Here is an 18,636-nt window from a genome sequence, read left to right on the forward strand (position 1 = left end):
TCAGGATTAACATCCCTACAATGATACCTAGATCAACACTTCAGGGCAGTCAGAGATCCCATGGTACAATTCTAAAGAGTAGGGCTGTTACCCACAGCACCTTGGCTGGGGTTTCAATGAGTAAAAACAATTCAATGCGTAAAATTCTGAATACTTTTTTGAAATCTCCTCTTAACCTTCTTTGCTCTGATGAGCTTCTCTTTTCACTTCACATCAGTGAAGTCCTTGTCCCTTGTAAGTTCCTTTTCAACATGGAAAAGTCAAAAATGGCAGCAGGAATAGGCCATTCAGCTCTTCAGGCCTGTTCCAGCATTCAATACAACCAGGGCTGATCCTCTATCTCCACACCATATTCCTGCTCTCTCCCCATGCTCCTTGATGCCTCTTGTGTCTAGAGATGCCTCCTGGTGTTACATTATGTTGATCTTAGACCTTGAGGCCCTCATATAAGAAGAAGCTTTGATTGTACTGAGCTACTGAGGTCATTTCCAGCTGGTTGACGCACAACTGACGTTTTCTGCCTTGATAAATACAGGTATCATTTGAGCCTTCTCCGGTTCTGTTGAAAGATCAGGAACATTACCTCTTGCTTCCCTTTCCACAGACGTTACCTGATCTGCTGAGTATTTGCTGTTTAGCTTTGGATTCCAGGTGCCCGTGTTACTTAGCTTTTGCAGATCATTCAGTGTCTGAATAATGTCCAAACATCAATCTTAAAAGGTTTTTGAACCTCTTCCATCTCCCATCACCATACCTGTCCTTTCCCTTCCACTCCTGCCCATGGTTAACTTCAAGCAATTGATACTCATCCTGAAAAAACAAGCCAGTGAAGGATTCTGACTGGGCAAGACTCTGTGAGGGCTTGTTCAAAGTCAGTCAGTGTTAATGAAACAAACTTCTCTTCAAATCCATGACAAGCCCACAAAGGTGCCAAACAACAGGCTGCAGATTTGTTGAGCCCAGATCACTGAACGAATAAAGGAAAGTGAGCCACCTACTCATTTAGATAGCCCAATGGGAAAATAAGAGAAGATATCTTTATTGGTCACATGTACGTCAAAACACACAGTGAAAAGCATCTTTTGCGTAGAATGTGCTGGGGGCAGCCCGCGAGTGTCGCCATGCTTCCAGCACCAACATAGCATGCCCACAACTTCCTAACCCATACGCCTTTGGAATGTAGGAGGAAACCGGAGCACCCGGAGGAAACCCACACAGTCACAGATTGAATCCTAAACTTGACTGCCGTTTGTAAATTGCCATACACGTTCTCTCCACCCACAGTACAGTGACTGCAGTGTGTACCATCGACAACTGCACGGTTGTTTCTTGCCCAGGCTAGTCTGACAGCAGCTTCCAAACTCACAACCATTACCACCAGGAAGGATAAAGACAGCAGGTTGATTGGAACGCTCCAAGCTCCCCTCCAAGTCACACATCATCCTGACCTGAAAATATATATTGGTGTTCCTTCATTGTCACTGCACCTAAATCCAGGGAGCACCTTCACTTGGAAAACTACAGCAGTTCAAGGTGTTTACCATCATCTTCACAAGGGCAGGTAAGGACAGGCAATAAGTGCTGGCCTTGCCAATGATGCTCAGATCTTGAAACAAAGAGAGTAAATAAAAGAAAAATCCTGCCTAATGCTATCGTTTCCAGGCTTTGGATATTAAAACAACATACAAAGCGCTGTAGGAACTCAGTGGGTCAGGCAGCATCTCTGGAGGGAAATGGATGGTCCATGTTTTGGATTGAGACCCTTCATCTGGTCGACTGCCCATTTCCCTCCATAGATGCTGCCTGATCCGCTGAGTTCCTTCAGCATTTTGTGTGTTGCTCCAGATTCAAGCATCTGCAGAATCTCTCGTATCTGACATTTATACGGGTGCCATTTCGTTTCTTTTTCAATCTTTTTATTAGTTTTCAAATTAATACAGATTGATATATAGAATCAATATTTATACATGTAATACAAAGAGATCAGGATAACAATCATAGCATAGATACTCATAAAGAACAAAATATAAAAAAAATCTGTAGATCCAACAATCTCTTAGTAAATGAATATAATATGAAAGAAAGGAAAGAAAAAGATTTATTGTATAAATTTTTTTAAAAAAACAAATCAATAAGAAAAATTGTAAACAATATAAACTAAACTAAACAAAAATTTCAAAAACAAACAACAGAAAAAAGTAAAAAAAACTGGGCTAAAATTTCTCAGTAGAAACAGAGCAATATTACGTCGTCAAGTCCATTCCTCCAAGTTGGAAAGTTATTGAAAGGGGCTCTACATCATGTGAAAATATTGAATAAATGGACTCCAAATATCTTCAAATTTAAGCGAAGGATCAACAGTACCACTCCTAATTTTTTCCAAGTTTAAACATGATATAGTTTGAGAGAACCATTGAAAAGTAGTAGGGGGTATTGGATCCTTCCACTTAAGCAAAATGGATCATTTGGCCATTAACGTAACAAAAGCAATCATACAGTTAGCAGAAGCAGATAAATGGCCAGACTCTATCCTTGGTAATCCAAAAATTGCAGTGATAAGGTGAGGTTGCGGGTGCCATTTCTGACCAATACCACCAGAGGGCAGAAAAACGTTAAATGATAGAAGCTTCCTCAGTCCAAGCACTGTGTGTCTTAGAATAATGCAAGCTCTCCATTTCTTCCAGTTTCCCTCCCTGATCATATGTGTATGATCCACTAGGCAACACTGGCACCAGCTCAGTGGTTGCCTTTTTGAGCGGAATATTGTCAGACCTTTGTGGGAATACTTCTCCCTTTTTAGTCATAGAGCACTACAGCACAGAAACAGGCCCTTCGGCCCATCCAGTCCATGCCAATTTGATCTTCTGCATAGTCCCATCTACCTGCACCCAGACCATATTCCTCCAAACCCCTCCCATCCATGTACCTATACAAACTGCTCTTAACTATTGAACCCGCATCTACCACTTCCACTGGCAGCTCGTTCCACACTCACACCACCCTCTGAGTGAAGAAGTTTCCCCTCAGATTCCCCTTATATATTGCACATTTCACCCTAAACCTATGTCCTCTAGTTCTAGTCTCACCCAGCCTGAGGGAAAAAAGCCTGCATGCATTCACCCTATCTATACCCCTCATAATTTGTATACCTCTATAAGATCTCCCCTCATTCTTCTGTGCTCCAGAGAATAAAGTCCTAACCTATTCAACCTTTCCCTATAACTCAGGTCCTCAAGCCCTGACAACATCCTTGTAAATTTTCTCTGCACTCTTTCAAGCTTATTGATATCTTTCCTGTAGGTAGGTGACCAGAGCTGCCTTTTCAACTGACAGGAACATACAGATTCTGTCCTCTTGGAATTTCTATTTTAAAAGCCTTCCACTTACCAAGCTTCTCTTTGCCGTAAAACAACCTATCCCAATCCACGCCTGCCAGATCCCTTCTGATGCCATCAAAATTGGCCTTACTCCTATTTAGAATCTCAACCCAAGAACCAGTCCTATCCTTCCCCATAATTATCTTGAAACTAATGGAATTATGGTCACTAGATCCAAGGGGTTCCCCTACACACACTTCTGTCACTTGCCCCTATCTCGTTCCCTAAGAGGAGACCCAGTATCGCACTCACTCTATTGGGGCTTCTACATATTGATTGAGGAAACTTTCCTGAACATAGAACATAGAACAGTACAGCATAGAACAGGCCCTTCGGCCCACAATGTTGTGCCAACATTTGACAAACTCTATCCCATCCAATCCCCTTACAGTATGGGAGTCCCAGTCAGTAAGTGGAAAGTCAAAATCACATACTGTCACAACCTTATTTTTCTTGCAACTGTCTGCTATCTCTCGACAAATTTGTTCCTCTAAATCTCGCTGACAACTAAAAGGTCTATAACAAGGTCCCATTAGCATGGTCATCCCTTCCTTATTCCTCAGTTCCAACCACATTGCCTCAGTAGATGAGCCCTCAGTATGTCCTCTCTGAGCACTGCTGTGACATTTTTGTTTGAACTAACCACACAAACTTATAACTAAACTCACTGCACTTGATTCAGGAGTGGACCCTGGCTGACACTAGCATAGGGTGAGTTATGAAATGTAAGCCTTTCTTGGTCTGTGTGAAGCAGCCTGGAACTTCTGCTTAATAAACCATTGACTACTGACTGTGCACATTAGCTGCCATCCTGGCCTTTTATCTTGCTAAATGATGAAACCTCCTCCACCTTGCTCAAATGGTTTGCCTCACAAGTCAGACAATCTGAAACAGCTAACAGGATGTTCGACTTGGGAAGTGTTACAACTGAGGCAGATCTGGCCCTCACAAGACAGGCAATTTCCAATTGCTGTCAATAGATCAAGTGCAATCTGCTGACTAAGGTTAATAAATAAATAATATAGCTACCTGCACAGCACCTCACCCTGCACTGTGGCTCAATGGTCCATCAAACCTCCCACCATAAGGTTCAATGGTCCATCAAACCTCCCACCGTGAGGTTCAATGGTCCATCAAACCTCCCACCGTAAGATTAAATGGTCCAACAAACCTCAAACCCTACATCTCAATGCTCCATCAAAGCACTCCACACTTCAGTTCAATGATCCATCAGACATCCCCACACTATGGCCCAATGGTGCATCAAACCACCTGATTCAATGGGTCAAAATCCCTGGATGGGTTCATCCATTTCACCAAAGACCTTGGGTCACATCAGACCATACAGCTCAGTACCAGATGGTGCATTTACCAGGGATATTTAAGGAGAAAGCTTGTTAAGGAGTTAACTAAACTTTGCTGGACCACCAAGCATTAACTTGATAGCGTGACTATTTTCCACTAATTATTACAAAGAGAAGTTGGATCAGAGACATCCAATTCATTGTAATGGCTGGAAATAAATTCTAAAGTGCAGCAGTCAGAAAGCAGGATTGCTTGAGTCTGCTGATATGTATTAAAGCTGACAAATGTCTTTGAAGTGCACCACTTTGTTAACGCAGTGAGTGTGTGTGCCTTGTGTGGAACAGACAGCTCTACAGACAGTTGACTTAATGGGAGGGGGGTGCCTCGTTTGAAAATACTTAGGAATGTTCACAAGATAGAAGCACAGATTGTTCTCTACATTTTTGCAACTCCATAAACATCACAGAGCTTCCTACAAATTTTAAATCCAACCCCCTAGTGACTGACATATATTACAAGCTGTTGGTAATTTACCCACATGACATCAGGTCCATGCCTTCAACTAACTGGGAATCTCACTAACTCTGAGAGAATGTTGGAAGCAGATTCAATAGGACCTTCCAAAAGGAAATTGGTTCCACACTTGAAAGGGAAGCATTTTCATGGGTATGGTGAAAGAGCCGAAGCATGGGACTTATTGGATAGGTCTTTCAAAGAGTCATCAAAGCTACAATAGGCCAAATGGTCTTCCTTTGTGCCATGTGATTCAATAATAACCCTCTGCCTCCCTTCCACCATCTCCTCATGGGATCTTTAAAATCCACCACTTTGACCATTCTTTGAGCCCTCTCCTAATATCTTTGTCCATTTTCATTCCTACATTACATATATAATTGAAGTACAAGATGGTTTTGCTGTGATTACACTGTGCTCCATGTCTGAGTCTAATGGCTGCAGAAGTACTGAGGATGTCTACTTCTACCTCTGTAACATTGGCAAGTCTGTCCCACCTCCATTTCTCTGCTGCAGAAACTCTTGTGCCTTTATTACCTTTAGACTTTACTATTCCAACACAGTGCTGGCAGGTCTCTCATCTTCCAGCCTTCATGAACCTGGACAGATCGGCAGCACACTTCACCCCTTTCACCCATGACCTCTGTACTCACTGATCAAATGAGGTGCTGGTCTGGCCACAGGGCACACCTCAAATTCTCATCCATGTGAAAGATTTCTCACCCCCTGTGTGCACCACCTGTGCAGTAATCTCCAGTACTCCCACCTCCTCCCAAGATCTCCATGCTCTTCCGGTTCTGGTATTTTGCACAGCCCCATTTTTCTTCTCTCCACCACTGATGGTAACACCTTCAGCTCCTTGAGATCCGAAGCTCTGATGTTCCCACCCTAAACCTCCCTGCTTTTCCATCTTTCTCAATAACAACATCATCAACAACACATAGTATTTATATACAGTAATGCCTTTGATATTGTCCATAACTCCCTACGGGATTGTTTGATATTGTTTTCAACACAGATTGTTTGATATAACTCAACACAAAGTTTGATATTGAACCAGATGACACTTTCTAAAACCTCTTGTCTGATCGAGCTTTCAGACACCTGCCTTTATGTGGCTCAGTGTCCAGTTCTGTTTGAAAATGCTGTTGTGCAGGTCCTTGGAATGTTTCACTATGACAAGGATGTTATATAAATGCAAGTAGTTGTTAAAAAGAGGTGGTGTGTTCCTGTTATGCAGCAGGCACAGACTGCCAGGAGCAAGAATGCATACACAGAGGATGTGAGGTTCTTTAGCTGGTTGGTTGTAATATTTTGCAGGGATGGGCAGGTCTCTCAGAACCCATTCATTCATCGGGCAGGAGGTACAGAAGCCTGACATCCCACACCACCAGGTTCAAGAACAGCTACTTCCCTTCAACCATTCTTTTCCTGAACCAACCAGTAAAACCCTAATCACCACTACAGTTTTGCAACACTATGACCACTCTGAAGACTTTGCACTAAAATTGACTTTTTTTTTGTTCTACTTGTGTTTTTTCTTGTAAAAATTGTGTATAATGTATGTTTAATTTATGTTTTTCATGTGAATGCTGCTTATATGATGCTAAGTGCCTGTGATGCTGCTGCAAGTTTTTCATTGCACCTGAGCACACATGGACTTGTGCATCTGACAATAAACTCGACTATGACTGATCCTAAAGTGCTGCCTCTTCTCTCTTTAATTACTCCACTGCTCCACCTGACATTCCTATTGTTGCTGACTCTCAGCTTTAAGAAATGACTTTGCTATCCATGCTAAATCTGCCCTTTTACCATCTGGGACTTGAACTGCTTAGACCCTTCCATTGATTATCAATCCCCAGGCTCTCTATACTCCCCCCTGTTCTTGAAATGTTCTGCCTATGTACCTGTAACACTGCAAGTTTCTCCATTTCTAGTATTTATCTAATTCTCTCCTAAGCCTTTCAGGCAGTGATTCCTGATCACAACAACTTGCTGTCAAAAATCATTTTCTTCTCGTCTTCCCTCTGGTTCCTTTGCCAATTCCCATGAATCTCCATACTCTGGCTACTGATTTCCTTATTCTAAAGATGTTGATGGGACCCGGGGACAGCCGAGCCTGCTAGAAGACCTACATCTCTTTCAACTTCTGCCTTTATCCATTTTAACAACACTCATGGACCTTGTGGGTAGCTGGTTTTCCTTTCCAATATGTAGTCTTTTACACTTCACACATCAATTCCCTTTGTTCCTCCTACATACAAACCTTGTTCTTTCTGAGTTGCATCTTTTGAGTCATCTGCCTCCTCATCGTTTATCATTTTCAAATGTGACTTTGCAACATTTTGTCTCTGACAGAAACAATTCATGTAAACTGCAACCTGTAGTGGTCTCAATGGGGATCCTGAAATCATCTGGCTCAGTGCCACTAGCCTGAATGAGCTTGAAATCCCGCTTGATTTCTTCCTTTAAGCTAATTTCCGATTCATATCCAAGATTTATTCAGGAGTCCCAGAGCACTGAGCTTAGGCATCAACCTCTCCTGGGGAACTCTTCAGGTATTTTCTGGGATCTAGCTCCTGGGAGATTGATTGGAACCACCCAACCTCCCCGAGTCTTTATTTTAAATGGTATTGCACCATTTTGCTGTTTTGTGCTCATCATTGCATTTATTATTATCATGTGTACTGCTTACTCTGAGAGCTTCATGCTAACAAGGAATTTCATTGCACCCTAGTGAAAATGTCAATAAATCAATCTAATCTAAAACATGGATTGAAACTCCATGTAATTAATTTCCACATACAATAAGAGGTCCTGTTGTAATTAATCAGAACCTACTTTCAAAATTGTACTGCTATTTTCATATTGGTGCAAGTTACAGACTTAGATGCAGAAGCCACAGTACAGTTGCCATGTGAAAAGCAAATACCTGCAGATGCTGGAGATCTGAAATAAAAACAGAATGCTGGAAATACTCAGAGGGTCAGACAGGATCTGTGGAGAAAGAGTTAATGTTTCACATCAGTGACGTATGTTCAGAACGCAAACGTATCATTGTTCTCTATACCAATGTCAAATATTTGCACTTGTGTAAATGTGTGTCAGTGTCGGCAAGTCATGGTGATTGAATATGTTTGTGTTTGAGAGAATCTGTGAATGAACGAGAGCGCGCGTGGGTGCACGCTTACTGTAGTCTGTGAGTCAATCTGCTGTGTCTGTGTGAGTGTGTGACGCGTGTCAAGATTAGTGTGAAGTTGAATGGGCACACCTAAACAATTATGAGTGTGCAAACGAATTTGCAAATATATCTGTGTCCGTTAATCTGTGTACAAACTGTGAATTTTAAGTGTTCGCAATCAAGTGTGTTTCGATAGAAATATTTTTGTCTGGTTGCATGTTTGTTTGTGGATGCCCGTGTGTGGATGAGGGCCAGCGTGGTGAGTGTTCCAGCGCAAGTGATACAGTGTTAAAGTGCCAGTCATGCGCGGAGCGCTGCCCAGTGTCTGAGACAGCGGTGACGCTGGGGAGTTTAGGGCTTAAAATTGTCGGTTTTAACGGGATTAAAACGGGGGGGGGGGGGGGAACCCCGACGACTCACCTGGAAAATTGATTTTTTTTTCACTGATGAAACTCCATGCCAGCAATAAATATCAGCCGCGTACATTTTGACTCAAGAACGCTGCATCTGCCTTTCTAAATGTTCAAGTGGACTCTGACCAGTGCCTTCCATCTGCGGGACGCAGCGGCCAGTGGCGGGTGGGGTGACAAAGGCCGGAAGAGTGAAACCGCGGGTAAACGGTATTTGCGATTATATAAAAGAAAATGAAGATTTGGTCGAAGAAATAACGATGAAACTGGAACTCGTCTGTGATTGCTATTATTACCAATTTGCGTTTTATAGAGACTGAAAGTTGCGACACCTTGAGCGATTTTCTTAAGAAATGAAAATATCTAATTTTGTCGAACGCTAATAATAATGAAAACAGAACATTCCCAGACTGAACCAAAAATTAAGAACAAGAAATGAATCGTCTCACTTATAAACGAACGGGCACTGGCAAGCAACGTTAAACAGTAATGTCCCATAACTAAGCAACACGTGACGAACACTGCTGAGGATATCACAAAAACACTTAGGAATAAACACCAGTATTTTGTTGCCTGTGTTGAACTGATCATCTGTATACTTTATTTCATGTATGAACAAGATATAGCGTGGTAGGTGAAAATCAGCAAAGTCGAAATCAAAAATAAGGCCTGCAAAGTGTAGCCATTGATTTAACATGTAAATAATTGAATAATTTTGAAAAGTGGACGATTCGTTCCTATTAATTAATGTTACTAATTCGTAAAAGAATGTTCTGTTTATTGGCAAATTCCCCCGTTCACTGTGATTTGTTGCTATATTGTGCACATTGTGTCTGAATCAATCGGGTGAAGTGTGGAGAGATCGTGAATATGATACACCTTCAATATGAAGGATGCATCAATCACAAAGCTTTGTGAGGCTGAACATGCTGTGCTGGATCTCCTGCGCCGGGACAGCTGTTCCAGATGTGTGACACCAGAGCCCTGCCAATCAAACTATGCCTGCCGATTGTTATCCCAGTCGGCACCTGGACCACCACACAAGATGTACCGGCTGTGTAGCACCAGTATTGTTGTTCCAGATGTGTTTACTGCTTGGGCTACTTTAGCAGGTACTGACCATGTGACAGTAGGGTTGAATTCAAGATCCGTTGAGCAGAAATGATGTTCCGAACGTGGAACTCTGCAGTACTGATAGGCATGCTTCTTCTTGGGTAGTTCCTCAGGATTGAGGGTCTTACTGATGTGGGAACCGCAGACTCCTCCACAGATGGGACAGGGGTACCTCTGGGAGCAGGTAATTTGTGAGGAGGAGGGCTCCCCTTTCGACTTTCCGCCGAGTTTCTGCGTGCTCCTCAACACTGTCCCGATTGCTTCGTCCCACTTGGAGCGGACATGGGCCAAAGGTTCCCAGGGGTCAGTAGGGGGTGATGCATTTTCTCAAGGAGGCTCCGAGAACCTACTTGGATCTTTTCCTCTGTTTGCCTGGCAATCTCTTCTCTTGCTAGACCTCAGGAGACGTCTTAGATGCCGTAACCATGACCATCTTCGGAAAGCAAGCTCTGAAACAGACGTGGTAACTACACAGCAGTTGGATCACTTTTCCCGATGTGCACGTTGCACTTGCAATAATGTTGCGGGGAGCTGTCTGTTGTAGCATCGACTTTTGCTGCAGATGTGCTGACTGGATAATGCTGTTCCAGATGTGCCAAACTGACCCAGCCCTGTATACAATGCAAGCTCATTTCAGCTCGATCACTCACAGCCACGTCTCTGGTTTCCTTTTGCCATTTTTCGTGCCTTTACTATACTCAATGAACGACCAGTACATCTATCAGCTGTGGGCAACGCAGTCAGAAAGGAGGCTGCCTTAAAAACCGATTCTGGAAGGCCTGCTCTCTTCACCTGTGTCCTCCACAGTAAAGCTAAAATGCATCAGCGGTTCTGCAAGTACTGCCCACAAGAGGGAGACTTCGCCAACGCCTGCACCATGACTCCAGATCAGTGGCCCGCTCGGCTTGTAGGCTGGAACATCGGAAGCAGAGACTGTCGGAAAATGTGCAGAGATCACAGACGGAAGCAGCGTTCACCAGGCAGTTTGACGTTTGTCCCCCATGAGGAAAATTGTCTTTCTCCCTTCCCTCTGCTCGGTTCCCCTCTACGTCGAGTCGAGAGCACTTCCCAGCTCACAACCCCGCGCCTTAAAGAGTTTATTTAGTTCCCTTAACTAAACCTCTTAGTTAACCTTACACTGAACTTACTCCCTCGCCGAGGGTTCCGGAATACTGTACCTGGGAGCAAAGATCTGCATTTATATAGAGCCTTTGCTGCTGTTAACAATGCCCCAAGGAGCTTCACACGGGAGATCTCAAACAGATTTTGACATCCAATCACGCAAGGAACTGTTAGGTCAAAAAACCAAAAGCTTGGTCAAAAGGGAGCGTTATAAACCGGGGGGGGGGGGGGGGGGGGAGGTACAGGAGAGGGATTTCAGAATTAGAGTTGAATTATTTATAACACCACTGCCCCACCTCTTCATCGTTTTAAACCCCATCTCCCCGGGTCTATCGACAACAGAAAGATTAAATTAGATAGTCGTTGTAATTTATATTAGTTGAACTACTGAAATCTATTTAAAAGCTTAAATAATCATTTCAAAGACGATACCCGCCGGGGAAGTGACCAGAAAATGCCCACACGCCACCTCAAGAGATCTTGGTTTCTTTTAAATCGTTTTGTCGTTATAAATAAAACTGTTTTACAGTCGCCTTTATCCAACACTCCCAGCACACCGCAACTTTACGGAGGGTGGATTTTGTTTTGCGTTGGTGTTAATAAGCGTTGGCCCGTAAAACGAATCAAAATGACAAGCTGGACAAAGCGACAACAATTCAGGTAAGTCGACAGCTGCTCCGCCGTCTGCCCGGGGGACTGTTAAATTAACTTAGATTTGCCGTGTTTTGAAAGGATCTCAATTATAACACAAGGAATCCCCCAAACTGTGAGAAGCGAAAGAACTGAACAAACGTACAACTGACGGACAGATGAAAACTTCACCCAAAATTCGAAAATAATAACGGCAGATGCTGGAAACCTGAAACAAAAACAGAACTCGTTCTGACCAAGGTGTTAGTTCTGCTTCTCCTTCCGCAGGTGCTGGCCGAGCTGCTGAGAGTTTTCAACATTGTTGGTTCGCCCAAGAGTTGTTCCCTTCAGACGCCGTCCGCCCTATCGGGTAAATCTGAAATATTTAAAATGCTGTTTCGTTGGGAAGCAGAATTTATTTTCACTGCTTAGAGGTTTTACGAAGAATTGGCCGCGAGGTTGAATGTCAAATTTGGAAATCTGAGGGGTCTGTAGCCGGGTGATCTTCGTTTAACGGGGGGGGGGGGGGGGGTATAGCGACACTGTACATTGGAAAATGACCACAGATTTCTGGTCAGGAGAACTCTCCTACAGGAAACATCTGAAAGGATCCAGTTTTTTTTAAAGCGGCCACAACTATTTGCCGCCTGTTCATTGTAATTTACTATAAATCGCGTAGCCGGTGTTGTGACAAACTCCCATGAATCTAACTCAAAAACAGACAAACGTTGATTTTAAGGCGAAACGGTTAGCACATTCAGACTTAGAACTAAAACTGACGAGTTTGTCTTATTAAGAATTGCTTGAAAAGGAAACATTTGCGGGGTTACAATGAAAATGGGTCAGAGTTATGTTTTCCAGAAAGTCAACGCAAACAGTCCGCCCTCCTCTTGCCCAGTTAGATTCTATGTCAGGTTCTAGCTATTTTTTTTAGAGGGAACGGGGATTTGCACCTGTAAATTCCGCCATCAGCTCCAGTTAGTTAGACTGAGGGCCCAGGACCGAACGCGCCACAGGGCACTTCATAACTGCAGGGAATTTTGTTTCTCTCACTTAAAAGGGTCAGACGTCAAGAAAATCTTATTCTTTATCATCTGATTGGTTACATTTGTCCCTTTTGGTTTGCTGTTGCCCAGCAACTTGTGCGAGTGAGCCAAGAAATCTCCCTTTCCAAAATATATCCAAACACACACGCACACACAGGCAAAGTGGAGATAGGCGGAGAAAGGGGATGGAAACAGGGAAAATTGGACAATTTTGTCTTATATGAAAAAATTAACATTGATGCCAACTCATAACTTTAGTGAATCCTTTCGTAAATCATACTGAATCAGGATTAAGCACATAACCCGGAGCCAATTATAGATTTTTTTTAAAAAGTTGATTGTCTAACTTGGTGTGAAGTTGTCCCGGAGCCACTAAACTGAAGTTGCTTTAAGAAGTTAAACAATTTAAATAAAAGACAATTAAGGCTGTGGACTATCCCGAAAATAAACAAACACTAATAAGTAACAAACATGTGAATGTGAGGAAACATTTCAAGAAATGAATCTTCAGGCTGAAGTCTGACGCCTGGCGGATAAAAAACAAATCAGAATTGGGGCCCAAACAAAACGGTTAAATATTTGCCTCCGAGCGACGAGGTTAACAACGAGTAAAGCCGAAAGGAACTGAGAATTGTCGCTGATATCCAGCTGTTAGCTGTGTGTTCTGCACCCCCGCACAACCCCAAATGCACTCAGTTATGTGGAACTGGGCCTAAAATGCTTTGCATGGCTCAAACAGAATGCGTTGTAAAAGTGCACTGCATATAATATTGGGATATTTATAAATAGATATGCACGTGGTCGTCGGTAAACGCCAAATCGCTTACTTATATATCTAACACCCGCTATTAACTCAGAAACAAATAAATTGCGCGCGGTACAGATGTGTATTTTGTATTTATATTACATATATTAAATAAAGCCTCGAACCTTATGCAAAGGTTTTTTTTCCAATGGCGTTTGCTTTAAGAAGTGCCTGGATATTTCCCAGCTGCCGTGCTCTGCTATAGAGACTGCACAGATTCATTACTTCGGTCACAATGGCCATTTATCACCCCGTGGCGTTATTCAAATGCAGTGCCAATTGAAGACAATCGTCTTTTTTCGCTCTCTCTCCCCTTTGGTCACTGTACATTTATTGTTCGACGGCGGCGGGGGGGGGGGGGGGTGGGGGGGTGGTGGTTGGTTGAGGAAGAGAGAGCGCTCAGAAGCAGCCCCGTTTCACACTAACTGAGCAAGCAAACGCGGTGCGAAATGCACATCCTCCAGCGGAGTTTAAGGACCACGAGTCTGAAATGTCACCTTAGTTGGAGGCGAGAGTCACAACAGCGGGAATACCGATGCTTTAAAGAACGGGAAATAAGGGAGAACCTTTCCCCCGCCTCCCTCATAACCCATTACAGGTCTTTTTATGTGTGTGTGAGGTGCGTATCTCTACACGATTGCTGCAACCGTGGCGTGTTAGATTTCAAAGGTAAAAGTGAGATTCCGATTTCCTTCTTATTTTTAAAAGCAAGATTTCGTATTATTTTTAAATGCGTGTGCTTGTTTGAACGAAAGCATTCTGTGTTGACGCGAAAATGGTGGCCAAAATGATGCGGCCCTTGTTACAATAAGAAAACACGGCGAGTGCCTGTCTGGCCGCGCCGTTATATTTATAAATTGCCCGCAGTCTCTTTGGAAAACGTTGTGCAATTTGATTCTCATGTTTCCGGCTTTGTTGGATCACAACCAGAAGAGATGCAAATTGGCGGAGAGTGCGTTTGTCAGCAAATCTGCTTAAAATGTACGTGTGTGTGTGAGTGTGTGTGTTTCATCGAAGACAAAATGCTGCCTCCGGGAAAAAAAGAAGAAATTCTCGCTATTGATTGTCCAAACGCAATTCTTGTGCTTTCACTAGTCGGACCCCGAGAATTGTGGATGGACATCCGTAGCTGGATTTTCACATTCTGCTTTCGTCCACATTAATGAGAGGAAAAAGAAGTACACACACACACACATATATATATATATTAAAGAAACAACTCCAGTTTATGTTCAGAACCGGAGAGAGGGATAAAACGGGTTTAACTAAGCGGAACCGCGGGATGGAGAATCCTCAGCAGAGCCAAAGAGGAAACAAATGGGATTTTCCGAATTTTGAAAACATGTTTCGTACCAAAACACTGAAGGAGTGATCACAGCTGGTAAATTGAACCGGCACTACACTGGAGCAAACATAAAATCCAGCTATGTGTTTACATCTTCTGTTTTGCAAGTGGGTTACATGTAAAAAAAGATAGTTTTAAAACCGAACAGCTATATAAAATCGCGTTTATAAATTATGTCTTAATGTACAATCACAATAACGAGTTTAAATTACTGTAACAACTAGGAACATTTAGGTTAAATTCGTTTAGATACATCTTTGTATTCGATAAATTGTTACCTTTTTTGTATATAATTCAAGACTTTGTAGCAAATGAGCAGGTTCATTTATTCTGCATTGGATTATCTGTGGAGACCTGTAATGTGATCTGTATATATTTACTTAAATTAATAAAATATTCTGACGTTGCTACGAAACTTAATAGCACCTGTTCAACCCCCATCCCAACCCAACTTTTTCCTATGGGGTACAGCTCTATTTTCAAGTTAATATTAGTGTAGAAGTACGAGTTATATTCAGCACTGCCGAACAGGTATTGGTAAAAAGTATCGTGCCTCTAATCGTTCACAAAAGCCGTTTTCCACGACGACATTTAACTCCGAAATTTGCCAGTTAATTCTCATAGGTTTGAGCGCCCGATGGTGTTCCACTATTTTTCAATACATATATGAAAGAATGTAAGTTAGAAGCGTGCAGTTACGGTATACTGCGGCTTTGGGCCCGGAGTCAACTAAAAGGCAGGTGCAGGGAAGGGGATCTGTTTCAGGAATTTCCGTTGACCAATATCTTTAATTAGAGATCATTGCGCTGTAAATTGTGTTTCACCCCACGGACCTTAGTACTGATTTTGGACAGTTTCTATGTGTGTGCGGATGTGTTTAGGAAAGGGGGAGGGAGGGGGAGGGGGGGGAAGAGAGAGAAATGTAACAAAATAACGTGGAAGAACACGAAAGGATAAATTGCGTACAGTTTCGTCCAAGATTCGTTATTTAATATTAATTTACAACAAAAATAAGAAAATAGAAAAACAACAGAAATAGTCTTTAAAATGTATCATATTCGTTGAATTTTGAGATTTTCGTTGTTAATCCTTGTGGGGTTGACTCGATTATGCTAAAACATGCAACTTTATTGCTTTATAATTTGACGGAATTATTATTTTGTGAAGAAGGGATTAAGGACTTTAAGGATCATAGAAGCTTATTTTATTTTCTAGCTTACGATCTATACTTAAAAACTAATTTCCTCGGTTTTGGCCGTAATCCTAATGTAGTAGAGGTCAAACGCTTTGTAAATTACACAGAGTAGATCCGCATAACTGTGAGAAGAGCGTCCCTTTACTGCGATACGGTAAACCACGATTAGATCTTGTCACAGAGAACCTCTCGCCGTTTTAAAATAATGTTCTTTTAACCACCGTGTAAAGTTGATATAAACACAACGTTATCTCGGTCTTCTAGTGTATAATCCAATTGGCCCTACCGAAAACAAAACGATAGAGGGGGGAAAACCCAGTCACTCTTAGTTATTGAGCATATAGTAAGTGCAATTATTTAATTCGTTCAACAATTTACAATAGCACTTGGAAATCAAAATGAAATATTCGTTAGCATGCCCCATTCTAGATGCAGTTGTGCCTTTCCCTCGGCCTAGTGCGCAAGTATAATGGGATTTATCGTTTAATGTACCTCTGGTTTATATTTTCATCGGGAGTTTGATAATACTTCCAGAACCGCCTTCCTCCCGCCCGTCCCAACCTCAACTGGCTTCAAAATATGTTTTGGTTGGAATGGATTAACTCCCAATTTGAAGCCTTCGGGCTTCCAAAGTTGGCACCTCCTCATCAGAAAGGGGTGAAATTCACCCGAAATTGACAGAGAGGGGAAAAAAAATAAAACGTAAAAAGGAAACACTCCAACTCTCACGGCCTTCCTTCCAAAGTAAATCAACCACGACGTTATTCGGCCCGAATCGGACAGTCGGAGCAGCCATTTTCTATTTGGGAGAATAAAATGGAGGGATGCTTATTGCAAAAAAGGAAAAACGATGCAAATTATTTCCCTAGTTTTCTAAGTACTGTGGTTCACCCTTCGAAAATGGTGTAAATATTTTCAGTGTTAAAATGCGTGGTCCACGCAATGGCACCTAACCGTTGCTGTAATCGCAGTTTCCCTAATGATGGGGACTGTGCAGAACTGAACGGAAAACTAACACATAAAGCAATACGCTAAGGGAAAAACTTGCTGATAAAATTCCACAAATAAAGCCGATTGATTAGTGTGTGGCATGCGGCGGTTGTATCACACAATGGACAGACGGCGCCCTGTCGGTAACGGGGACGCCTCCATCCGTCTCACTGAACACACTGCGAACGGTGACGGTCCCAGCTCCAAGAATTACCCATTCCCGATTCAAGGCGGACGGAAGTGGATTGTAAGGCGAAATCAAAGCGAATCGGAATGGGTGATACCCACCATCAATTCCCAGTCGGAGTCGTTGATCAGGACCAGGATGCCGGGCCTCCTGGAAGAACAAGGGAACAGAACGGAGGTCAGTCAGCAGACAGCTCTCCATCTCGCTGGTCTCAAGGCGAGGTTCCGAGTCATTTTCAAAATAAAGTCTGTAGAGGTGGGAATTATATGGGAAATTGACAAACGTGTAACGTTTGAGTGTGCACCTACGCTATATGTGTGTAAGCACTGAATTGGCTTGCAGTTTAAAAATAGTTACGGCGGGTTACTCTCCAAACGACAGACCCAACCATCGTTCAATTAATCCCAGTAATTTCTAACTTCAGGTATATACATGCGTCAAATAGATAATGGGGCGCAGGCCCACACACACACTTAGAAAAAAAACGCACAGGATTCTAGCTTCAAGAGAGCCAGTGGGCATTACTTCAACGTTTGCAAACACATCCTGGTCCTCACACTCGGGAGCAAAGCAACCAGGCACTAAAAAACAGTGCAGTAGCAACATGAAAACATCTCTCCACAATGGGGTGTTGCACCCACTCTTTGGCAAAAATCACCCATTCATGTCAGTCCAAGACACTTCAGGTCGTACACCCGTTTAGTGTTATGATACACTGCTATCCAGCTGACGGAGGCCAGAGTCACCGCCTCGGATACGCTGTGAAGGTAGTCTTGATCGGTTAAGAATAACTTACATTTCTGTAGCACTACTCAAGATACTCCGAAGCACTTTGCAGCCAGTTATATATTTCTAAAGCATAGCCATAGTTAAGTAGAAAAACTGGGCATCAATTTCAGCCCAGCAAATTCCCACAAACCACAAAGCATTATGGCAAGATAATCTGTTTCGGTGATGTTGGTTGAAAGATAAACATTGTCCCCAAACACTGAAGAGAACTTCTTGCACTATTTAATCACGCATGCAGCCCCTTTGTGTAGTCAGGACCTCAGTTTAACAGAAGATATTATATCTCCTGCAGTGCAGCACTCCTTCAGTATTGCAAAGAATGTGTCAGTTTAGATAACATCTCCAAGCCTCTAATGCCAGGCACTACTGGGAGACACCACTATGGGGAAAACCAACACTGTCATCCTTGGTCCCAGCCGCAAATTCCATTCCCTTTCCATGACCCCAGCCCTCCCCTGGCCCAGTGCAGAGTACACTGAAAAGCTTACGATTTGTTACTTGAGGTTTAAGTTTTTAAATCACGTACCATGCCTTTATTGTTCAGAAAACAGTTCCTGAAAATTTACTGCCTTGTAATCCCTAAAAATTATTTCAAAATGTTAAATGTGTCCTTAACATGTTTATG

General features: G+C 42.6%; 1 protein-coding gene across 1 annotated transcript in view; it reads right to left on the bottom strand.

Moving 5' to 3' along the window:
- Positions 1-14,525: 14,525 nt before the first annotated feature.
- The window catches only part of urm1 (ubiquitin related modifier 1), a 44,326-nt gene continuing 40,215 nt past the window's right edge, over positions 14,526-18,636 (bottom strand). Inside the window, exons 4-5 of the mRNA XM_052037086.1 lie at positions 17,324-17,372; positions 14,526-16,327 (exon numbers count right to left, since the gene is read on the bottom strand). Of these exons, the coding sequence (XP_051893046.1) occupies positions 16,259-16,327; positions 17,324-17,372 (118 nt within the window). The 3' untranslated portion in view covers positions 14,526-16,258. The remainder of the gene's footprint in view (positions 16,328-17,323; positions 17,373-18,636) is intronic.

This window comes from Pristis pectinata, chromosome 23 (assembly GCF_009764475.1).
Source record: "Pristis pectinata isolate sPriPec2 chromosome 23, sPriPec2.1.pri, whole genome shotgun sequence".
Classification (NCBI taxonomy): Eukaryota; Metazoa; Chordata; class Chondrichthyes; order Rhinopristiformes; family Pristidae; genus Pristis; species Pristis pectinata.